This window comes from Schistocerca piceifrons, chromosome 2, assembly GCF_021461385.2.
Source record: "Schistocerca piceifrons isolate TAMUIC-IGC-003096 chromosome 2, iqSchPice1.1, whole genome shotgun sequence".
In the NCBI taxonomy this organism is placed as follows: Eukaryota; Metazoa; Arthropoda; class Insecta; order Orthoptera; family Acrididae; genus Schistocerca; species Schistocerca piceifrons.
In genome coordinates, this window is record NC_060139.1 from 754536572 (window position 1) to 754561282 (window position 24711).

General features: G+C 40.3%; 2 protein-coding genes across 7 annotated transcripts in view; both read left to right on the forward strand.

Annotated features, from left to right (window-relative positions):
• The window catches only part of LOC124777902 (protein PALS2), a 354157-nt gene that overhangs the window by 319415 nt on the left and 10031 nt on the right, over positions 1-24711 (forward strand). For all 5 annotated transcript variants that reach the window (XM_047253444.1, XM_047253446.1, XM_047253445.1 and 2 more), the window contains one exon: positions 1636-1846. In XM_047253444.1, the coding sequence (XP_047109400.1) occupies positions 1636-1846 (211 nt within the window). The remainder of the gene's footprint in view (positions 1-1635; positions 1847-24711) is intronic.
• On the forward strand, positions 19207-19942 carry LOC124777903. Of its 2 annotated transcripts, none has more exons than XR_007015797.1 (2): positions 19207-19354; positions 19449-19942. XR_007015797.1 is itself a non-coding variant. In XM_047253450.1 (2 exons), the coding sequence occupies exons 1-2, from the start codon at positions 19292-19294 to the stop codon at positions 19805-19807; spliced, it is 435 nt and encodes a 144-aa protein (XP_047109406.1). In that variant the 5' UTR covers positions 19207-19291; the 3' UTR covers positions 19808-19942. The 2 variants fall into 2 exon arrangements, 1 of the variants encoding a protein (XP_047109406.1); XM_047253450.1 differs by having other exon boundaries at positions 19436-19942.

Genomic DNA, 24711 nt, shown 5'->3' on the forward strand with positions numbered 1-24711 from the left:
CTGCATCCACAGTCTTGAACTTGGTTTCTTTGAGTGCAAACTTCAGTTTTGGGAAAAGAAAGAAGTCACACGGTTCTAGGTGAGGCAAATATGTTGGATATTCCATCACTAGAATGTTGTTTTTCACCGAAAATCTCTTCACAAACATCGTGTTATGTGCAGGGTGTGCTGTCCTGATGAAGAATCCACGAGTGATTCTTCCGTAGATTAGGTCTCCTCCATTGCACATGTTCACAGAGTATCTACAGAAAAGTTACATAATAAGGTTGATTGACAGTCTGTCTTTCAGGCACCCAATCAATGTAGATAATCCCTCAGATATGGAAGAACAATGTCTTCATTGCTTTGAATTTTGATTTGCTCATGTGTACTTTCTTCTTGCTATGGGATAGAGGGCTCTTCCAATGCATGGATTATCACTTAGTCTCTGGACTGTATTGGAAAATCCATATTTCATTACACATAATTACTTTGCTGAGGTAATCAGGCTCATTTTCAGTGTTTTCAAAAATGTCGGTACAGCAGTCCACTCGATGTTGCTTTAGCTCATTTGTGAGGTTTCTTGGCACCACTTCAGCACAAACCTTAGTTATGCCCAGATCATTATGTAGAATCTGTCTAATGGTTTCTTTATTGATGATGTAGACAAGTTCTGAAGTCACTTGAATGCTCAGGCGGTGGTCTTCTCAAACAATTCTACCGACCCTCTCCACATTCTCTTCAGTTTTTGAAGTGGAAGGATGTCCCAATTTCAGGTCATCATTGACGTCCTCCCTACTATCCTTGAACCTCTTAACCCACTTGAAAACTAGAGGTCTAGATGGACACTGATCACCATAAACTTTTTTCAACAAATCGTAAGTTTTTGTAGCGGATTTTCCAAGTTTTGTGAGGAATTTGATGTTAATGTGTTGTTCCACTTTAGAGGGTAGCGTAATTCTGACGGAGTTCAGACACATGACCTGTTTCTCAGAAGGCTTAAAGCTACCACATTGGTGTGAAATTTTGTGCCTGTGTCAGGGAGCGTCCAAGCTTATTCCCGCACTCTTCTCTTAGTTATCGACAAAGCTGGAAATGTGCCCAACTAGTCCAGTTTCTTTATTGCCATGCTTTATACTTCTGACAAGCTGTCATTTTATTCATTCATTCAGTTAGTCACTCACTTTCTAAAGAGGGGGAATTTGACCTCACAAACTCAGTTATAGTAGAACTAAATTAAAGAAATTACCCTCTTGTCCTTTTTACGTTCCAAGGCTTTTGATTGTGTGTATTATAACATTTTACTGGGGTAGCTAGAACTTTATGATGATGAAGACATTCCCCTTGCATGGATGGAGTTATATCTTAAAAGCAGACGGCCTGAGTGACTAACAGAAGAAAAATTGTGACTTAGTGATGTGGGTGTGCACATTTAAAAAGCTGTAAATGTTCTTCTTTGCCAAGAAACACGCTTGAAACCGTCAGTGGCTTGAGTTCTGTGTGTTAATTTTTTATTAGTGCCCTAACATATGTGCACTTAGGTTACCTCGGCAGAGCTATGGTATATTTCATGAAAATTTTGGTTGACAACAAGTGAGCCCTTTGAGAATGTAGATTCAGTAATGTGATACTAATGAGTCTGCAAATTATTTGTAGGTATCCAAGAAGAAGAGGAAAACAATGTATCAATCAAAATCAAACTGCGAATTTGACAAGGCAGAATTGCTTTTATATGAGGAAGTTACACGTATGCCACCTTTCAAAAGAAGAACACTGGCATTGATTGGGTCACAAGGTGTTGGTCGTAGAACTCTCAAAAATCGTTTGATCAACAGTGATCCTGAGAAATTCGGTGGAGTTGTTCCACGTAAGTACCGATAAGAAAATCATCTTCTCTTCAGAGAATATCAGACCAATGTAGATTGTACATTCTTCCTTCAGAGGGAACCTATTGGTGATGAATCCTGTGAGCGTGTCAATTTTTCTCAAGTATTGCTTTAATAATGAAGCACATCAGAACTGTCTCTCTGGTGTCTTTACCTTTCCTGGAGTCAAACTGATCATCACCCTCAATTTTTATGGCTATGACCACATTAAACGATCCTGTCTGAAATTTATGTGGTCAACTTTGGTTTATTGGGAGAATTTTTGGGAAAGTGTGGTTTTATCTGTAAAGGAGACCGCATGTAGGACACTGGTGAGACCTATTCTTGAATACTGCTATAGGGTGTGATATCCGTACTAAGTCAGATTGAAGGAGGACATCAAAGCAATTCAGAGGCAGACTGCTAGATCTGTTACCGGTAGGTTCAAAATGCATGTAAGTATTACAGAGATGCTTTGGAAACTCAAATAGGAATCTCTGGAGGGAAGGAGACATTCTTTTTGAGGAACACTATTGGAAAAGTTCAGAGAGCCAGCATTTGTAGCTGACTGCCAAATGATTGTACTGCCACCAACATACACTGCACCTAAGGACTGCAAAGATAAGGTGTGAGAAATTAGTGCTCATCCAGAGGCGTAGAGACAGTCACTTTCCCCTCACTATATATGCAAGTGAAATAGGAACGGAAATGACTAGTAGTGGTTCAGGGTACCCCCCCACCACACACCGTATGGTGGCTTGTGGTATCTATGTAGATGTAGTTATAGATATATGAAATGATTCAAGGGAACCATGTGTTAAATCTACATTAATATGACCAGGCAGGTATATGAATCTCACTTCTCTCAAATACAAATCCAGCATTTCAATTGTTATGCCAGTTTCTTCTGTAGTCAGAGTGTGAAGTATCATAGCAAAAAAAAAAAATGAAAATAATGGGAAATACATCCAGTCTATAAGTAGCTAAGATTAACTTTCTAATACCGATATTTACTGTCACATGCTGTCAAACATGTACACAATCTGAATGTTGATTTGCACTGAATTGAAATTTGTGTTTTGAACTGGAACTATTTTAGCTGCCAGCACTTGGCTTGATGCCACTTTTGCACCTCCAGCTACTCTGATTTCAATAACTTGCAGGTCAGAAAACTAACAGTATTTTGTGATCTGTGTTATATTGCTATGACTTGTTAAGCTCACACATCTGTAGTGTTTAGTTTCAAGGATGGTAAATGTCTTGAACTTATTTTTCTGGAACAAGGGAAAATAAATAAAAACTACCCAAAAAATTAAATTTACTCAGTTTTCTCCAGTGTGGGCATAGTTTGAAATTTAACAGAACATTAGTTTTCTACATCTGCATATTTACGTATACAACACAATCTAAAATGCATTAAGCCATTGTGACAGAGGTTTTCAACTTAGTCATAGCTAAAATTAAAGTAAAAATGTTTTGCTGTGTGTTCTCGTGAAATGTTATGTTATATATTATCATCATTTAACTGAAAAGGAAAACCCCTGTTTTTTTTTTTTTTTTTTTTTTTTTTTTTTTTTTTTTTTTTTTTTTTTTAAAAAAAGGTAAAGTAGTAGCACATTGACCGAGATGTCCAGCAGATATGTAACTTAAAATGGCTTAAAAACTAAACAGTGTTATGACTAAAGACAGTCACCATATAGAAGAATGTTGGTCATTGTAACTTAATTCATAATTTGTTACAACTGAGCCATACCACAATCAGAAGAAGATGATCCAGGCTGGAATATACATCACAAGGCTAGGCTGGATGTCAGTGGTTGCAGGATATTTACTGCTGCAAAGAAGTCAACAGTATTCAGAGAGGCTATTATATGAGCCTAAATGTAAATAATAAGTGAAGGTGTGGCCTACCCATTACCTGTACAAATGTGCCCTCAGAAGTTGTGCCTCTGTCAAAATTGCCTGAAAAATTGGTGGTGGGGACAGTATTCTTCTAATAATGTAGTCCATACTGGAAATTTGCAGTTCACACACTTCACTTGCACTTAGATGTTGAATGAACTACTATTTATGGGCAGATTGAGTCTCATCTTTATAAAGAAAAGTTCAGTCTGTGTATATTTGTGCTCACAAAACCAAAAAAGTTGTTGATTGTTTGCTTTAAAATTTCACACAATGTTCCATGTGAATATGCATGTGTTTATATATATATGGAGGGGAAATGTTGTTACTAAAAATCATGAAGAATTTTTTACCAGGTTATTTCAGATTTTTACACGATACTGTTACAAACATCTGGGTGGGCAGAGGCTATATATTTTCAATGTGTATAATATATAAATATACAGAGTATGTAATGTATAAAGGGGAAACATAGCTAATAAAAATCTCAAAAAGTACTTGGCCAAAACTTTGAGCTGGAACGTGGAAGAATGGAGAATGACAAACGCCGGAGACGTAAACTCCTCCAGGCTCATCCACGTCCTCCACCTTCCATCAGCTGTAATGTCTTTGGCCGCCTGTTTCACTCTAGGATTGGATTGCCAAGCCATCAACGACACTTCCACGCGTGAACCGTGACAAAGGAAATCTCAGGAGAGAAATGAAAACTCGGATACCAGTATCAGCCAAATAATAATGACTCACCATGTAGAGGATATGTTGAGTTGCAGACAGGCACAACAAAAAGACTGCTAAACATGTGAGCTTTCGGGCAAAATTGCATCTTTTAAAGTAGACAACACACACAGATTCACACAACCAGAATTCATGCACACATGACCACAGTCTCTGGCCACTGTGGACGTGCTGTGAGCAATTTTGCGTGATAGGAAGAGCAGTCAGGGTGGTGGGGGTAAGGAGGAGGTTTGGGTGGTGAGAGGGAGGGATAACGGAGTAGGGGTGGGGGACAGTTCAGTGATGCTCGTGGGACATGCATGGACATGTTGGGCCCAGGGTAGAGCAGCTAGGTGCACTTGGGAGGTTAGATGGGAGTGGTAGTGGGGGGTGGAAAAGGGTAGAACTAGAGGAGGAGAAAAGGGAGAATACGAGTACATTATTGGAACAGAAGTCTGTGTAGTTGGAGTAGGGAAGGGGAAAGGTGGATGAGGGACAGGCGCTAATAATGAAAGTTGTGGCCAGGGGGAGGGGGGGGGGGGGGCAGGTTGCAGGAATGTAGAATATATTACAAGGAGAGTTCTCAGCTGTGCAGTTCAAAAAAGTTGGTGTTGATAGGAAGGATCCAGATGGCAGAGGCTGTGAAGCAGTTGTTGAAATGAAGAACATTGTGTTGGGCAGCATCCCCTTCCCTGCTCCCACTCCAACACTACACAGCCTTGTAATCCATCAGTGTCTCCTTTCTCCTCTCCTCTACTTCTTTTCCCTTTCATCCTCCCCTCCCCCCTCCTATGTAACCTAACTATTGCAACTAACTTCCCACACTCCCACAAGCAGCACTTTACTGCTCCCATCCCTACCGTGCTATCCCTCCTCCTTCACACCCTAGACTCCTCCTTACCCCCACCACCCAGATTGCTTCTTCCATCGTGCACAGTTGCTTGCAGTACATCCTAATTTTCCAGAGATAGTGGTCATGTGTGTGTGTGTGTGTGTGTGTGTGTGTGTGTGTGTGTGTGTGTGTGTGTGTGATATCTGCTTAGGAGGAGGCCTTCTGGCTGAAAGCTCATATGTTAAGCAGTCTTTTTGTTGTGCACGTCTGTGACTCAGCATCTCCTCTATATGAAGAGTAGCAATCTATCCTTTTCATAATTGTCATTATTCCATCCTGCATTTTCCGTTGTTTAATATGTAATAGTGAAGCATTGTTAGCGAAAATTTTGAAAGTTCTTGACAGATAGATTCCAAATTTTAAAAGATACTCCATTAAGTATTCAGATGGACATATTTTATTTAAAAAAATAATAATATAGTGTTTTTTTGTTAAAACTGACTGTGAGAAAGAAAAAGCTTAGCGGTAAAAATGTGAGGGTTTTTTTTTTTTTTTTGCACAGGCAGTTTTAACCTGCAATAGCAGGGCATTTAAACTATTTGAAAAATTGCTTCTCCCACATATATTCTTTCCCATTACATGCATTTTTAAACATAATTTGTATAACTAACATGTACTGTTTTGTTTTCTTCCCCACATATGGTTTTCACAGGTAACAGGAAAGTTGTATTTCTGGCTTATTAGGTTATGGTTTTAATATTACTATAGAATCTTACTTTGCAGTGACAATAAACAAGGTTCAAGGTGAGAAGGGGATGAGGAGCTGGACAGAGGGGCAGGAGGAAATAGACATAGAGAATAGAAAGGAGCTGATGGATAGAGGGGGAGGGGGCGAGAGGTGTTGGAGATAGAGGAGGGAGGAGAAGATGAGAGGAGGGGAAGGAGGAGGACATTATGGACGTAGAGAAGGGGGAGGAGAAGGAGATGGACAAGGGCAAAGAGAAGGGAAGGAGGAGATGGGCAGACAGGGGGGAGGAGGAGGTTGGGACATATATCCATTTCCCATATGTGTTAGAAATGCATGCTTTCTCTTTTCTTTCTTTTCAATTTAACAAGACTGAGCCACATCATTTTGTAGCTGTGGGCAGCTAGTCTATTATAGTTATAGTACAAATAAATTGATAGCCACATACTTCACTTGTTTGATAATATGATTGTCAGAGTGCAAGTACCTAACATTTCATAATTAAGCATGATTATCAACATGTGGCAAGTAAATTATTAACACTTTCATTGTATCACTCACTCATTACACTGTGTTTTCAAGCAGATTGTCATATCAAAACAAACATGTTGTGTACAGTAAGTAATACTTTTCACAGCCTGGTTCTATTCTCACAGTTGGCATTAGCCATTATTGGAAGATCAACACAGTTCGTGAAATTAATTAAAAGTTCAGTCTTTCATTTCAAAAATAGTCACTGAATCATTAATTAAACTCCTGAAAGTAAAATTTAAATAAAACTCAGTACATTTCCACTTGTAAATTGTAGTAACATATCTGCGGTGTATTTCCCCATATATTGGTGGACATAGATCTTACACATTTCATAAATCTCTGCACACTAACTTTCAACTGGGCTCCAACATATGTCATTTATAACTTTATAATAATGAAAACTGAATTTAACTGTTTTTGTTTTGGATTTACATACATTGAAAATGAAGATTTACATTGCTGAGAGTGGAGACTCATTTGAAAATGAAATTTCAGACACAGTAACATGGGGAGACTTCAGTTTTCCTGTTTTGTCTGAAAAGTACTTAAAGCAGATAGAGAACCATCTTGTGAGGGAAATGTCTTAGACCTCCTAGTAACCAACAGACCTGAACTCGGTAATTTTAGTTTTATGGGTTTCAGCCTGTGGTCCAAGGCATATGAAACAAAAATCACAAAGGATGTAAACACCATCCATGAAAGCCTGCATAGTATGATTAGAAATCTGAGCTTTTTGAATGAGTTAACATGGGGGCTGGTATCAGTCACTATAGTATCAATACAGCTAGTTCAAAGAATATTAAAAATTAGAAAAATATTTTTGCTTAGCAATAGTGTCAAGATATAAGTTTCAGAATATCTGATTTGCCAACATTACACATTCAGCGCTGGTGGGCGATGAAGATATGTAACACAAATGGATAAAATTCAGAAGTCTTGTACAACACCAGTAGGTGCCAAGCAAGGTTGTGAAGGATGGGGAGGAATCATCATGGTTTGATAACCATGTTAGAAAGTGACTATAAAAGTAAAGAGAGCTTGAATGATGTTTTCACTCTGCAGTGGAGTGTGTGCTGATATGAAACTTCCTGGAAGTTTAAAACTGTGTGCTGTATCAAGACTTGAACTCAGAACCTGAACATGGGACCTTTGCCTTTGTGGAAAGATGCTCTACCAACTGAGCTAGCCAAGCAAGGCTTACAACCTATCCTCACAGCATTATCTCCACCAGTACCTCATCTCTTACCTCCAAACTTCACAGAAGCTCTCCTGTGGAACTTGCACATCTAGCTCTCCTGGAAGAAACATGGGGTAGCCACAGCCTGGGAGATGCTTCCAGAATGAAATTCTCACTCTGCAGCAGAATGTGTGCTGTTATGAAACTTCCTGGTAAATTAAAACTGTGTGCGAGATCACAGAAGAGCTTCTGTGAAGTTTGGATGGTGGGAGATGAAGTACTGACAGATGTAAAGCTGTGAGGGTGGGTTGTGAGTCGTGCTTGGCTAGAGCACTTTCTCATGAAAGGCAAAGGTCCCAAGTTTGATTCTCAGTCTGGGACACAGTTTCAAGCTGCCACAAAATCCCAAAGAGGGCTTCATTGCAGATGTAATCTAAAAAATTTAGTTGATAACATAAGCTGAAGCAAAAGCAGAAAGAAACTGAAAAAAGTGCAAATAGGGCAATGCAAGAAATGCTCAGTGAATTCAAAAGTAGAATTTTGACAAACCATCTTACTGATAATCTTAGACAGTTTTTGTCATGTGTAAAGTCATTAAGCAGAATAAATTCATGTGTTCATGTGATCAGTTACAATATTTACACTAAAACTGTCTTCAGAAATTGTTTCGCACTAAAACATTGTAATACAGTTTATGATTTTGGTTAACATTGAATGCTGAACTGGCAGATAGTGAGATAAGTAATCACAGCCTAGAAAATCAACTAAAATTGCTCAATTATTGAAAGATATCTGTAACAATGAGGATGAGAATGTACAGAGATTATGCAAAAGAAGTTGCTCCGTTTATAGCAGCAGTTTGTCATATATTTCTGGAGCAATGAAGGGCACCAAGTGATTGGCAGAAAGCACAGGTCATTTGCAGCTTTGAGAATAGTTACCAGACAGGTGCACTTCATTGTACACCTATATCACTGATGTCAAGCTGTAGCAGAATTATGAAACATGTTATACACTCAGTGAACAAAATACCAATTCGTTGAGTATTGGACCAGATTTTCGATTGGACACAGGACTTCTTAGCTGATAGAACTCAGCAAAATCAACATAGGTAATGGTGATTTCAGAACTACCACAAAGGAGTGTTGTGGTCTGCAGCCCGAAGAGTAGTTTGATGCTGATCTCCATGCTACCCTGTTCTATGCAAGTGTGTACATCTCTGTGTAACTACTGCAGCCTACATTCATTTGAATCTGCATACAGTATTTAAGCTTTAGTCACCCTGTATTTTTAACCCCCCTTCCCCCCCCCCCCCCCCCCCCCCCCCCCCCCCCGCATGTCTCCATTTCACTCCACATTTCCTTCCATTACTTAACTGAAGGTTCCTGGATGCCTCAGGATCACAGGATGTCTCCTATCAGCCAATCCCTTGTTTTAGTCGAGCTGTGCCACAAATCTCTTTTTTTTCCCAATTTTATTCAGTTGTTCAGTGCTTCCACATTAGTTATTCAATGTACCCATCTCTCTTCAGCATTTTCTGTAATACTACATTTCAGAAGCTTCTATTTTCTTCTTTTCTGAACTGATCATCATTCACGTTTAACTTCTGTACAAGGCTAAACTCCATAAAAATGCCTTTATAAAAGACTTACTAACATTTAAATTTGTATTAGTGTAACAAATTTCTCTACTTCAGAAATAATTTTATTGGAATTGGCAGCCTGCATTTTATATCCTGTCTACTACAGCCATTATCAGTTGTTCTGCTGTTCATAAAGCTAAACTAATCTGCTTTTCAAGCCTCAATTCCTAATCTTATGCTGTCAGCATCACCTGGTGTACATCACCTGGTGTAATTCGAATACGTCCCATTGCCTTCATTTTCCTTTTATTGATAAACACGCTATAACCCTCAAAGTCCTTTTGCCATCTCTGACATGCACTTTCCACATTTTTATTTCTTCTTCCTGAACTTTAATTCCCCTTCCAAATTTCTCCTCTGTGTCCTTTCTGTTACCTTATTTACATTGACAGCTGCCTGCAAACTACCGTGTAAGGTGCATACCAGAGGGTTTGTCCCATTGTACCAGTTATTAGAGTTTCTTCCTGTTCCATTCAAGTATGGAGCATGGGAAGAATGATTGTTTGACACATCTGTGCATGCAGTAATTATTGTAATCTTATCCTCACAAACCTCATGTGAGTGATGCATAGGGTGTTGTATATTCCTAGTATAATCATTCAAAACCAGTTCTTGAAACTTTGTTAATAGGCTTTCATGGGATAGTTTATGTCCATCTTCAAGAGTCGTAGGATACTACATTTTTCATTTTGTGAAGTGCACAATTTTCCATTTCTGAAAATTTAAAGCAAGTTGTCAATCTCTGCACCACTTTGAAATCTTATCAAGATGTGACTGTATATTTAGGCAGCTTCTTTCAGATAGCACTTTATTGTAGGTAACTGCATCATCTGCCAAAAGCCTGATTTTACTATTAATATTGTCTGCAATGTAATTGATATACAACATGAACAGCAAGGGTCCGATAAAACTTCCCAGGGCACACCTGAAGTTGCTTCTACATCGGGCAATGATTCTCCATCCAAGACAACATATTGCGTCCTCGCTAGCAAAAAGTCCTCATTCCAGTCACAGTTTTCACTTGATACCCCACATGATCATACTTTTGACAATAAGTGTAGGTGTGGTACTGAGTCAAATGCTTTGTGGAAATCAAGAAATACTGCATCTACTTGGTGGCCTTGCTCCAAAGCTTTCAGTATGTCCTGTGAGAAAAGTATGAGTTGAGTTTCATGTGATCGAAGCTTTCAAAGTCCCTGCTGGTTGGCATTGAGGAGGTCATTCTGTTCAAGATACCTCATTATGTTGTGAACTCAGAATGTGTTCTAATATTCTACAACAAATCGATGTCAAGGATATTGGACAGTATTTTTGTGGGTCACTTCTACTACCCTTCTTGTAGATAGGGTGTGACTTGTGCCTGTTTCCAAGAACTGGGTACAGCTGTAGTTCAAGGGATCTACAATAGATTATAGTTAGAAGAGAGGCTAACTCAGCCATAAATTCAGTATAGAATCTGGCAGGGATTCCATCGGGGCCTGGAACTTTGTTCAATTTTAATGATTTCAGCTGTTTTTTAACACCACTGGCACTAATACTTTTCTGATTCATCTTTTCAGTGGTACGGGGATTAAATTGCGGCTGTTATCCTGGGTTTTCCTTTACAAAGGAACATTTGAAAACAGAGTTAAGCATTTCAGCTTTTGCTTTGCTGCCCTCAATTTCAGTTCCTGTCTCATTTGCTAGGGACTGGACATGAACTTTGGTGCCATTAACAGCCTCTACATACAACCAGAATTTCTTTGGGTTCTGTGAACGATTGCTTGATAATATTCTGCTACGGTAGTCATTGAAGGCATCATGCGTTGGTTCCCTTGACAGCCAAATGCGTTTCATTCAGCAATTCTCTATCTTTAGCCCTATGCTTTGTTTTATACCTATTATGCAGTAATCTCTGTTTCCTTAGAACTTCTTTTACAGTGACTGTGTATAACATGGAGGTTTCCTCGCATTATAAAATGTTCTACTGGGTACATATCTGTCCAGTGTATGGTCAACTATTCTTTTAAACTAGAGCCCTAGTTCCTCTACGTGCTCCTGCCCTGTGCCTCAGAAGTTTAAAGTTCCTCATTGAGAAATGACAATACTGATTTTTTATCTAGTTTCCTGAACATATGTATCTTCCTGCTTGTTTTAGTTGTCCTTTGTACTTTGGAATCATTGTTGCCACAACCACATCATGGTCACTGACACCAATTTCAATGTGAACATCATCAAAGAGGTCATGTCTGTCTGTTGCTATTAGATCCAAAGTACTTCCATCATGAGTGGGTTTCTGAATTATGTCTTCTTCAAAGAAGACATTTAGTAATGTTTCACAGGATGTCTTATCACACCCATCCCTAACAAAACTGCAATTTTTTGATGATTAAAGTCTCTACCAATGATTACAGTATGACTAGGGGACTTATGTGCAAGTGAACTGAGGTTTTCTCTAAAATTTTTGGTTACATCAGAAGATATGTTTGGTGGGCGATAGAAGGATCCAATTATCCTTTTATGTCCACTCCTGATACAGAGTCTTGCCCAAACAATCTCACATGTAGCTTCAATTTCTATCTCGATGGATTTGATTTTCTTGTCTACTGTGACAAATACACCACCTCCATTTTCCATTTGCATAGCCTTTCAATATACATTTAAATTTTCCTCAAAAATTTCACTGTTATCAATTTCATTTTTCAACTGGCTTTCTGTACCTAATATTATGTGAGCTTCACTGCTTTTCATGAGCACTTCAAGCTTTGGCACTTTGTTGTGAATACTTCAACATTTTACCATTAGGATTTTAGTACTCTCACCTGTGGGAGGCATTTCTTTCAATCTTACACTGGTACTTCTGGTTTTCCTACAGCTACCATCATCTGACTTGGCTGGAGAGCCACCTAATCTAAAAAACCCTTTTGTGTATTCCACACACAGTCAGCTGCCTGAGTAGCAGCCTCTGATGTGTAGTGCACACCTGACCTATTTAGGGGGACACTACAGTTCTCAACTCTATGGCACAAGTCCATGAAGTCGCAGCCTAGCTTGTCACACAGAACCTTCAAAGTCTCTGGTTCAGTCCTTCCACTCAACTCGGAATCAAATGGCAACAATCAGTTCTGGGGGCAATATTGCAAATTGTGAGCTTTGTTGAAACTCCATGTGCAAGGCTGGTCTTCTCAACCTTCTTTGCCAGTTGCTGGAATGACCCAAGAAAGTCATCAGAGACTAGATGACTAGCATCATTTGTTCCAATGTGTACCACAGTCTGCAGCTGGTTGCACCCTGTTCCCGCAATGACTACTGGAATAGCCTCTTCAGCATGTTTAATTAGGCTCCCAGGCACACACACTGAGTGCACCTGGTGTCCCTTGCTGCCATTTCCCTAAGGGGTACCATCATTTGCTATACATTTTAATTGCCGACAATTAATAGACCCTTACCCTTTTGCATTTGCCTCGTTCTGACACCAGACGAAACAGGTGTCTCCAAGAAAGGTGAAGTGAGTCAGAGTAGCTTAGTTTCAGTTTCACTGAAAGATAGCACCTCAAACTTTTGGTTAGGCTATCAATACAACATCTTTATTCCTCCCTGATCCCTGTACACCCTGTATAGGATGCATAGATCTACCACTGTTTGAGAACAGCATTTACAGTAGGGCTGCATTTTAGCTGGTACAATGTATTGCAAGGCTGTAAACAAATAACTTTATATTAAGCCTGCTGATTATCTTTTAACATGTTGAGGTAAAAAGTTGATAATTCCCTATAAAAATTGAAGCAGGTACATAAAACGTGATTTCTATTAAGGCAAATCAAAAACCTGTGGTAAAAATTACTAATTTTCTGAAACATTTTGATGTTAATTATGGTTGTTAGCAAACTCTAAAACAGAGTTAATTTATGACAAATGCAGATAATATACTGGGTGACTTTTTTCCACTGTGTACAAACTTCAGTGATTGATTGATGAGAGGATACAGAACAAAAAAATTCCAATGAACTTATGTCCAGGCATGCATAGTTTCCATGCTAGAGACCATTTATTCAGTCATACTGTGTTACAGAGACTGCAGTCTAATATGCATTGTACCATACAGCCACAGTTACAGTATGCATGGTTTCCTTGTAGTGGATGATATTGTTCCTCACATCATGCCCTAATGCCCTCTCCTGTCATAGTAAATGGTAATGTTGTGTCTGGTTCACTTATCTTGCTGACTCACTTTGTAGTGGATGTTCCACATTCAAATCAAGAGCTTGCCGACATGGTGTTTACTTACGGAAAGGCAAATGGAAATGGCCAGCGGGCAGCAGGGTGGTATCAAGAGCCCTATCCCTGCCAACAACAACCACAGCAGTCAGTGTTTGCAACATTGTTTCACTGCTTGTCTGAGACAGGGTCATTTCAGGAAGCAGGAAATCATTAAGGATGTACCCAAAATGTTTGGCCACCAGAGTTAGAGGAAAATGTGATTAACACTGCGGAAGGTAACTGCCATGTCAGTACCAGGCAGTTGGCCTGCCAGTACTGTGTAGAACATTCTCCGTGACAGTTGTTACTACCCTTACCACTTACAGGGTGTGCAGGGCTTACTAGCAACAGACTTTCCACATCGGGAACAGTTTCGTCACTGGTTTCTTCACCAAACAACCATGATTCCAGGATTTGTGTCATCCATCCTATTCACAGATGGGGCCACTTTTATTTGGAGTGGTATCTTCAACATTTATAACAGGTATCCATGGCATATTATGCAGAACCCCCATGGTATTGTGACAGTGAACCATCAGCATCAGTGCAGCTGGAATATGTGGGCTGGAATTATTGGCGATTGTATTTTGGGACCAGTCTTCCTTCCCCTTTGCTGAACAGGCCAGAACTATTGGTGTTTCTTGCGGGTGACTTTGCCCCTCCTGCTGGTAGAAGTGCCATTGATGATTCGAAGGGTTATGTGGCTGCTACATGGTGGTGCTCCAGCCCACTTCGCCACTGACATCCGGATGCATCTCAATTGTGTCTTCTGTGGTTGATGAGGGGGTCCAGTTGCATGGCCTGCTCGTTCACTAGATCTCAACCTGTGGCTGCATGGTACAGCATGTATTAGACTGCAGACTCTGTAACAATGTATGATTGAACAAATTGTCTCTAGCAGGGAATCCATCCATTTCCTGACATAAGTTCATTAGACGTGTTTTGTTTTGTATCATCTCATCAATCAATCCCTACAGTTTGTATATGGCGGAAAAAAATCATCATGTATAGGGTTATTCCTCTGTAAGGGAAAACTAGATGTAACACAAAATGTTAGAAAATCTGCCACAGTAATGAGAGAATACGCTTTCTTGTTTTTATTTCCTGTACTTTGCATTCCTCTAAAAATATTCTGCAGTTCCTAATTCAAACAGGGTGGTTTCCAGAGCAGTTTATACATTTGGTAGTAGATGAGCAACCAATTCCGAGTAGTCTTACTGCAGTCGCCACACATCGCTTCTTCCTAACGCCCTAGGGTTGTATGCCCAACGCATTGGCATTTAAAACAATATGTTGGGTTTGGGACATATGGCTGTACTTCAAGGCGAAGAAAGCCTGCCTTGGTGTGTTCTGGGAGTTTGTTGGTTTTGAAGGTAAGAATGAAGGAGTCAGATTTCACCAGGCCTCCATCCACCCTTTTCATAATGTTTTGAACATCAACAATTCCCTCTGGAGCCCACTCACTGTACAGTTATAGGAATATCAGTTAGGTCCCTACAGGACACAACACCTTTTCTGAAGTTCAAGGTGCTGTGGATATCTGTGTCAATGGCATATTCCCCCACACTTAGCTCTCTGCAGGTTAACAGCTTGTTGGTAACTGGATGTTTCAACCAACATTGTCCCATTTTGCAACTGCTTTACAGATTTTAGAGCCCTGGCAATTCCTTCTAAGCCCTTCTGGATGTAGAAAGGTGAGACTTGCTTGAAACTTCCTTCTTTTCTTTTTATTACTAAAACTCATCCTGATTATCAGCCTGTGGTCTGTTACTCATTACTGCTTTGTTCTTATTTATTCCTGCATCTGGAGGGCTGTCTATCAGAGCCTTCTTACTAGGTTGGGTGGTGGTACCTTCCAGCAGCCCACTGTGTGCATTGGGAGGAGGAAAAGAAAATTTTGGAGGATCCATTTTGGTCCCAGGAGCAGGTAGGGAAGAAAGGGTCCACCCAGACAGAGCCCTGCGTGCCTGAGTAAGCCTTATACAACTGAGGTGAGGCAGGTTCCCCAGAGGTTGCACTTTAATGACTGTTCCACCTCAACAGCCATGCATCTCATAGTGTGCAGCACACTTTGAGCCTGACGGGTCATGGAGGTTCATTTCATCCTCACAATCTGGGGAGATAGACCTAGATTCTGTGAGACACACAATGTTCCATAGCTGTACCATACGGTTGTTACTGAAACATGTCCAGAACTTACGATGACAGAGGACTGATGGCACTTACCAGTCCCCAGATCAGGAACCCCAGGGTCACCAAGCCCATACCCAGCAAACGAATGCTGAGACCCTGAGGCCAAAAAGATCTAAAAGTCCATGCAGCCTCCCACATTTGCTATGTCTTTTGCATCAATCCTTCAACAAGCCTATTCTAAACCTGATGCCTCTACACAAATGGAGATTCCAAGTGTCAACACTAACACCTGCACCGGCCGGAGTGGCCGAGCGGTTAAAGGCGCTACAGTCTGGAACCGCACGACCGCTACGGTCGCAGGTTCAAATCCTGCCTCGGGCATGGATGTGTGTGATGTCCTTAGGTTAGTTAGGTTTAAGTAGTTCTAAGTTCTAGGGGACTTATGACCACAGCAGTTGAGTCCCATAGTGCTCAGAGCCATTTGAACTAACACCTGCACGTGTCAGTGCACTTGGATGACAGCAAGTGTTTCAGAGCGTGTAGCTCCGCTAGAACAGCAGAAAAAGGTACAGTGGCCAATCTAGTAGAGCCCAAGGTACCTCCCATGGCCGAGGCTGTTCGGAAGCCCAGCTCCAGCGAAGCCATCAAAACAGTGAAAAGCTAGTACAAAGCAGCAATAAGAGGTAAATCAAGTAGTAAACCGTTGCACCGTGTCAACGTGATTCTACCTGATACTTCATCTGGCTCTTCCCCAGAAATGATGGAGTATGAGGTATGTGTGGGGCAATCATCTTGCCCCACAACTGAAGCTCTACCCACTTCAGTCTCCTCACCACAGCGGAGAGGCAGGATGAAGGTGCTACCCACGTGATTGATGGAGCACATACTTCAGTGGAACTTGAAGGGATTTAGGACGCATGTGGAGGAACTTCGCCTATTATCCCAGGGCACACCACTGTGTCTGTGTCTTCAGAAAACTAATTTCACTCAATCATTCACCCCTGAGCTTAAAAGGCTATGTATGCCACAAAAAGGATGACCTAAGTGGGGAGAGAGCTAGAGGAGGGGTAGGTATTTTCGTCAGTACCAACTACCACTCCTTGGCTCTTTCCCTTGCAATGAATTTACAATCACTTGCCATATCAATGCATGTGAATCATCCATTGACAAAATGTTTCCATTACCTGCGCCCACACGATACACTCAATAAGGATGCTCTCAATGACCTTCTTATACTGCTCCACCACTCCTTCATCCTCTGTGGTGATTTTAATGCACACAGTGTGTTTTGAGGCTCAGCAACTACCTACCCCAGGGGTAGAGCAATTGAGAAGCTTCTCATGTCATCATGTGCATATTTGCTAAAAATGCAACAGAGTACTGACTGCTGCACTGCAACTGGCTCGTTCTCTGCCTTCCATCTTTCGCTTTGCTTCTTTAGCCCTCGCTCATACTGCGCAATAGGAAGTGCATGTGACTTGCATGGAAGTGATCACTTCCTGATCTGGATTCAGCTGCCAGATAGAGTGGAACCCGAAGGGAAACCACTGTGATGTGTGCTCAGTCGGACAGACTGGACACTATATAGTCAGCTAGCCCAGTTTGAACTCATGTCAATGTTGATGTATGGGTGGATCATATTACCAAAATAATCCATCGCATCACTGAAGCATCCATTACAGTCCATGCAACAACTGAAGAGGGACCTCTGAAGCATCCATTCCAAAGTCCATGCGACAACTGGAGAGGCAGCCTGTCCCTTGGTGGAGCAAAGAATGCTGCTCTGCCATCGGAACTAGGTGTGCGGCTCTGCGTAGGTTCTAGTGCTGGCCCACTGCAGAGAATCTTGCAGTCTTTCGGGTGGTGAGGGCGAAATGTCACTGGATTATTCAAGAGAGCAAGAAGAGGTCACTGCAACAGTTCCTGATCACCACTAATTGTTCCATGAAGAGTTATATGGGAGACCATCAGGAGAATTTCTGGGAGAGGAGGGAGGAACCTCATGGCTGCTGTAATGGAGAACGGCACTCTCTAAACCAGTCCGCAAGACATTGCCCAGACTGTGGTGGCCTATTATGCCACAAATTACTGCAATCACCAGTCAGGATCCAGGTTTCCAGACCCACAGATCGGTTGCTGAGAGGAGCAGTTTGGAGTTCTGGTCCACCACTGATGAAGATTACAACTGGCCATTTACCATATGGGAGCTAGATTCTGCATTGTCTGCAGCCCATGACACATCCCCAGGTCTTGAAAGAATCCATTACAGTATGTTATGGCACCTCACAAGGTTTGAGGCAATTTTAATTCCTCTTTTAAAACCTGGGAAAGACTGTACATGCCCAAGTAGTTATCATAGTGTTGCCCTCACAAATTGCATGGAAAAGACCTTGGAGCAGGCCTACAACACTACTTGGAGGCATCTTATCCTCGTGCAGCTTCATATATGTGGTTTTCGTGGGTGTATTCCCATTTTTATTCAGTCCTTGCTCTCGCCATGGTATTTTCAATACCGAGTCGGTGATGTCCTGTCTGATCACTTCAGAAGAACCATGTACCTCAAGGTAGTGTGTTAGGTGTGACTGTCTTTGCCATACCTGTTAATAGCATTACATCAATTGTGAAAAGTACTGTCCAGTATTCTTTGTTTGTGGATGACTTCTCTGTGTTTTGCTCTTCTTCAAGCCTTGCAATGGCAACACATCGGTTGCAACTAACTGATGTTTGGATGAATGGGTGCAGAAGAGTGGTTGTAAGTTTTCCACTGAGAAGTCTGTGAGTGTTCTTTTTAACCATTCTTGTTCCATTTTAAACTTTCCTGAGTTGAGGATGAGGGAAACTGTTCTTAATTCTAAGATGCAGTGAAGTTGTCCCATGAGGCTCTAAGTATTTTAAAATGTCTTAGCCACAGTACATGTGGAACAGACAGGACTTTTCTGCTCTGGTTTTACAGAGCCTTTGTGTTATCTCGGCTTGATTATGGGTGCGTGGTGTACTGGTCTGTGAGACCTTCTTATTTAAAGATGTTGGGTGTGGTGCACCATGAAGGAATTTGGTTGGCCACTGGGGCATTCAGAATGAGCCACATACCAAGCCTCTGTGCAAAGGCTGGTGAACTGCCACTTCACATCAGGTGATGACTACTTACGGTGCGCCAGGTATGTAAAACACTGTCCACACCATACACACGTGCATACCATACTGTTGCTTGGCCTCCAATGGAAAGACTTTTTTGTAACTGACAAAAAGCAATGAGGTCCTATGGGATTTGCATGAAGAATTGTCTTTTCTAGATGAGTGTGGCTGGTCTTAATGTTTTACATCGTGGTTGGAGATTTCCCCCTTGGCTCCTCCAGAGGCCCAGACGTACTTTAGACTTGACCAATTTTATGAAAGATAGTATACCATATTTTACATTTCAATCTATGTGTTTTAACATTTCAGATATGCATCATGGTTTCACAGTAGTGTACACTGATGGCTCCAAACAAAGGGACTTCTCTTGGCTGCTCTGTAGTGTTCCTCAACCATGTCACCAGGCATTGGCGATGAGTATACTGTTTTCTCAGTGGAGCTCCAAGCGATCCTAAAGGTACTGGAGCAGATGCAATGTATTCAGGACAAAAATTTTCTCATCTGCTCTGATTCCCTGAGTGCCTTACAATTGTTACAGAACCTGTACCCAGCTGATAAATTGGCCCAGCTGATATTTGACCTATTATACTTGCTCCAGCAGGTGTCATTCTGCTGGGTGTCAAGGCATGTGGGGATACTGGGCAAATGGGCTGCCAAGGAGGCCTGCAGAGGACAGTATGTGGTACAGTGTCCTATTCCCCTGCAGGCTGTCATTTCGGCACTACATAGGAAGTCCATGCAGTTGTGGGATGAGGAATGGCTGGCAGTAAGAGACAGTAAGCTGCGGTTGGTAAAATCAACTATCTGGCCATGGCATTCCTCCTGCTGGTTGCTCAAGAAGGATGAAGTGACTTTCACACATCTTCAAACTGGGCTCTGCCCTATTACACATGGCTTTTTACTATGGTGAGAGGATCCCTGTTTTGTTATGCTTGTGGCATGCAAATCCCTCTACACCATATTTTAACAGAGTACATTTTATATCATGATGCAAGGGCTGAAGCAAATATCATTGCAGATTTTCCGTCTATTTCAGCGGACAATGAGACACGTGAGACTCAAGTTTTAAAGTTTTGTGATGTGTCTGGACTATGGCCTAAGCTTTTAGACTGGAGGTTGTAGTGTGTTACAGAGTGGCTGGTTCATTCTTTTTTATTCTTGTAGTTAGCCAGCCATGTCCATCAGCTCTATTATTTTAACTGCTTATACCACTTTATTCCTGTTTAGTTAATGTTTTAATATTGGCATGATACTTCGTTTCATACTTCTGTGTGGGTACACATATAGTTTTAGTTTTCCACATTTTGTTCCTTTTAGTTTCTGTGCTGTTTTATAATCCTGTTTAGTGTATTTTACTAACACTTGTTTCAAACTGTTTTTGTGCAGGCACTGAAGGCCTTGCTGTCATGCGCACATATCGACATACCCATCCAGCCACCATCCTGCTACAGTAACTAAATCACAGTCACTGATTTGCTACAGATTGCTCATAGATTATGCAGTGGTAGCTTCCAAAAATTCTCAAAAATGCTTGTTTATTTCTGTTGATATACAGTGAAATTCAGGGATAGTGTAATTTTGGCCAAACTGTGACCACAGATGCTGATTTGCTATGAAATAAATTAGGTATCCGAAACTTTCTTACTGATAACTTACAGAAATATTGTTTTGTGAGCATCCAGAAATTTTCAAACTAACCTATTTCTTGTGTAATTAAACAATGAAATTAGAGAACCATTGTTCTGAAAGAGGATAGGTCTACTGTTCTCAAAAACTTTATAAGTGAACAATTTCGTTTGAGCCTACAATTGACAATAACAGTACTAGTTTACTGTGGCACTAATGAATGTTTGAAATTTCATGATATATCACAATACAAATGAGTATTGATACAATCAATGAAAGATTATGCAGAAATGACACTAACAGGAAAATATTTGAATCTAAAGCTGTAAGTTCATCTCTATCAAAATCGATAAAATTTGCGGCACCAACAGAGCGTGTCTTCTGGCTGTTGCAGCTAACAGTGCAGCATTGAAGTGCTTAGCTCCTGGGAGGGTAACTTTTGGGAGGATCAACAACTTTGACTCACTCCCTTCTCAGTTTCTGCTTCCCTTTCACATTGTTCAACTGTTAGAACTGCCATCTAGTTTCTCTACCAGTTACATTTAACATTTTGCTCTCTGCATTTTATTCTTGGTACTTTCAGAATTTCAAAGAGTGTCTTCCAGTCAAAATTATCAAAGCTTTACCTAAATCTACAAATGCCATAAACGTAAGTTTGCCTTTCTGCAGTCTGTCTTGTAAGATCAGTTGTAGTGTCAGCATTGCCTCTTGTGTTATCACTATCCTCCACAATTCAAAATGATCTTCCCTGAGATCAGCTTCTACTAGCTGACATTCTTTGGGAAATAATTTGTGTCACTATTTTCCAATCATGATTTGTTAAACTGTTGTTTCAGTATACTCACACCTATCAGCAGATGCCTTTTTAGATGTAGGATTTGTTTACTTTCTTCTTGAAGAATGAGGGTAGTTTACATGTCATCTTGTGAACCAGGTGGAATAGATTTTTGATGCCTTGCTCTCCCAAGGATCTCAGTAATTCTAAGGGAATTATATCTATGCCAGTACCTTGTTTAGACTTAGGTCTTTCAGTGCTCTTTCAAATTCTTCCAATTTTATCTTCATATACATCTTCTTCTATTTCTGTAGTATTATCTTCATGTTTGTTTCTCTGCAATAGAATCTCTGTACATTCATTCAACTTTGCAGGCTTCACTTCTTTACTTAACATGTTTATATATCTGCTTTTTTTCTGCAAAGGCCTCTTTAATTTTCTTGTAGGTGGCACTTATCTTTCATCTAGATGTGTATGCTTCTAAAGCCTTGCATTTCTTGTGTAGCCATTCCTGTGCCGTTTTGCACTTCCTGTCATTATAATTATAAAAAGAATGGTTCTCTTTTGCCAGCTTCATTTGATGCATAATTGTATTTTCTCCCTTCAACAACAGATTCAGTAGCTGTTGCATTATCCAAAGATTTCTCTTGGCTTTGTCTTTATTTATTTTTTAATTTGGGTCCCTGCTGCCTTCACTATTTCATCTTTCAAAGGCTCCTATTCTTCTTCTGTCCCTGCCCAGAGATGTGAATGGTGGACTATTTTATCTAAAAGGATGCTGTCATTATTAAGCCACCCAGCAGAGATCAGGAAATATAACATTGCTTTCAGCTGTTTGCAATGCTCATGTGTCAAGGGGCCATGACGGCTAATGTTACAAGACTAAATCAATCAATCAATCAGACTGTTGACCCTGCAACTACTTTAAAGGCGGCTGCCCCTTTTCAGGAATCATATGTTTGTTTTGCCTCTCCACAGATGGTTGTACCCACAGTATGGCTGTTGGTACCATAGAGGCATGTGTGTCACTCATGCAAGGTCCGTGGTGTGTGGGGTAGGAGGGAGTGTTACAGGGTCATCACTGCTTACATTACATATAAATGATCTTGTGGATAATGTGCTGTTGTCTACAAGGAGTTACAGTGCCAGATGATTGTGGCAAAATGCAGACAGACCTGTGAAGGATAGATGATTGTTGTGATGACTAGCAGTTAAGCCTGAATGTTAATGAATGTAATGTATTGGGCACAAATAGATGAAGACATCCATTATGGTATTAGCTATAAACCACTGGAAACATTAATCACCATAAAATATATGTAGGCCTATCTGTCAGAAGCTCCCCAAAGTGAAATTATCACATAAAACTAATTATAGGAAAAACAGATTCCAGGTTGAAATTCAGTGGGAAAATTCTAGGGAAATTAACTCATCCACTAAGGAAATGGCTTACAAAACATCCTTTTGACCAATCCTTTAGTATTGCTCATCAGTCTAGTTACCTCTCTTACAAGGTTGGATTTACAGAGAAGATCCAACAAAGAGTGGCACAATTTATCATATAGTCAGGAAGTAAGTTTGAAAGCTTTATGGAGATGATCAGCAAACTCCAGAGGCAGACTCTGCTAGAAAGGTGTTATGTATCACAGAAAGGTCTCTCTCTCTCTCTCTCTCTCTCTCTCTCTCTCTCTCTCTCTCTCTCTCTCTCTGTGTGTGTGTGTGTGTGTGTGTGTGTGTGTGTGTGTGTGTGTTTTGTTTTTGCGTGTTTGCTTAAGAGTCTGGCAGCATATTACTTCCTCCCGGATATGTCTTCCAAAATTACCTGACAAGAATATCAGAGAAATTAGAAATCATACAGAAGCTTATCAATAGGCACTCCTTCTGTGCACCATTTATGGGTGGAACAGGGAAGGGGACAAATTATGGTGGTACCAGACATGCCCTCCACTACAAACTGTAAGGTGGCTTGCAGAGTGTAGATGTAGACTGGAATGATGGTATGAATACTGTCTGTGCTACAGAAATTATCTGTTGTGTGCTTGAGATGCCATACCTCACCTCACGTTGCCTTCCACCCATAAGCATAATGTATTTGTGCACTATTTCTATTTGCTCACAGCTATACTTTTCAGACATAATAGTATTACTAGTCCTCTTTTTCTACTGTTTTTTTGTTACTGGTGTGGAGTCTAGATTGTGCTTCTTTTCAGTAAGAGCCATTGTTAACTGCTAATCACAATAACTTGTCTTGGGCTTTTCATTGTTACTTCAAACCATTCAATGTATATTATATGATCCCATCTTGAAAAAGGCCTTAGGCAATTATATTCTTGACATTTATATCGCTGCCTTCTTGTAACATAGTATGTGGCTCTTCTTTCCAAGTATCTGTTGTTTCCACAACTTTTATTTTGCAGTAAGGTACTTTATAACAATGTTTTATCATCGCAAGAAAATCTGTTGTACAGAAACATTTCATATCAGCACATATTAATTGTAGTAATACAGTTGCAGAAATAGTGGAGCATAACTAACAAGTAGTGACATATGGGCACTTCATTTGTAATCGATACAAAGTAGCAATATCAGAGGGACTCTGGGTAGAACTTTGGTTTGTCAGCTGATTACTTTCTGTTGTGAACGTATAACAGATTACTGATGCGCTGAACCAGTGCTTGGACCTAAATAGAAAGATTTGATTTGTAAGAGAGAAGACTGGTTGCTTTAGGCTGTAAATAATTATTATTCCATGAGAGGAATTGTAGTTACATTGCTTAGTCTTTAAAAGCTCTGCATACAAAATACAGTGATGGGATCCAGTTATTGTCTGGCATTCAGTAATCAAACTTGTTTGCATTTTTGATGGGAATTAGAAACAAAGTATGTACAGTTCTCCACTACTTGTCCATTTTTAATGTTATGATTAACATAATACACAATAGTTAATTTGTTTTATTTATTGTTTCCAATAATTAAATATATTAAGTATTGTTGCTGCAGTGTTGTTTTTGTGTTTGCCCCATAGGTCCAAAAGTTTCACAAAGAGATTAATAAAATAAAGAGAAAAGTTAAGATGTCATTCCAGTGCTTCAGGTCTTCCTCCTCTTGTGCACAATGCACAGAACAGTCATACAAGCATGTGAAATTGACAGAAAAATACTTTTTGGGGTGTTGTTCAACTCGCGCCTCACATTGGCATGAATGTCAGATATGTCGCTAAAGTGTTGACCCTTCATGTGAATTTCTGCATTTTGTGGTAGGTTCAAATTGACGAAACCAAGCCATCACCAGAAAAGAACTGTCAACATTTTTCATTTTTCATTTCAATAAAGTCGTGGCAGGGATCCACACATCATTTTTGTTAAAGAGTCATGATGATGTGTGGAGCAGACATTGCATACACTTTCCCCTTC

Coding starts and splice junctions, on each gene's coding strand:
- LOC124777903 (XM_047253450.1), top strand. CDS start 19,292: ATGTCACCAGGCATTGGCGATGAGTATACTGTTTTCTCAGTGGAGCTC. Junction 19,355..19,435: donor AGCTCCAAGCGATCCTAAAG/GTACTGGAGCAG, acceptor CAATTGTTACAG/AACCTGTACCCAGCTGATAA.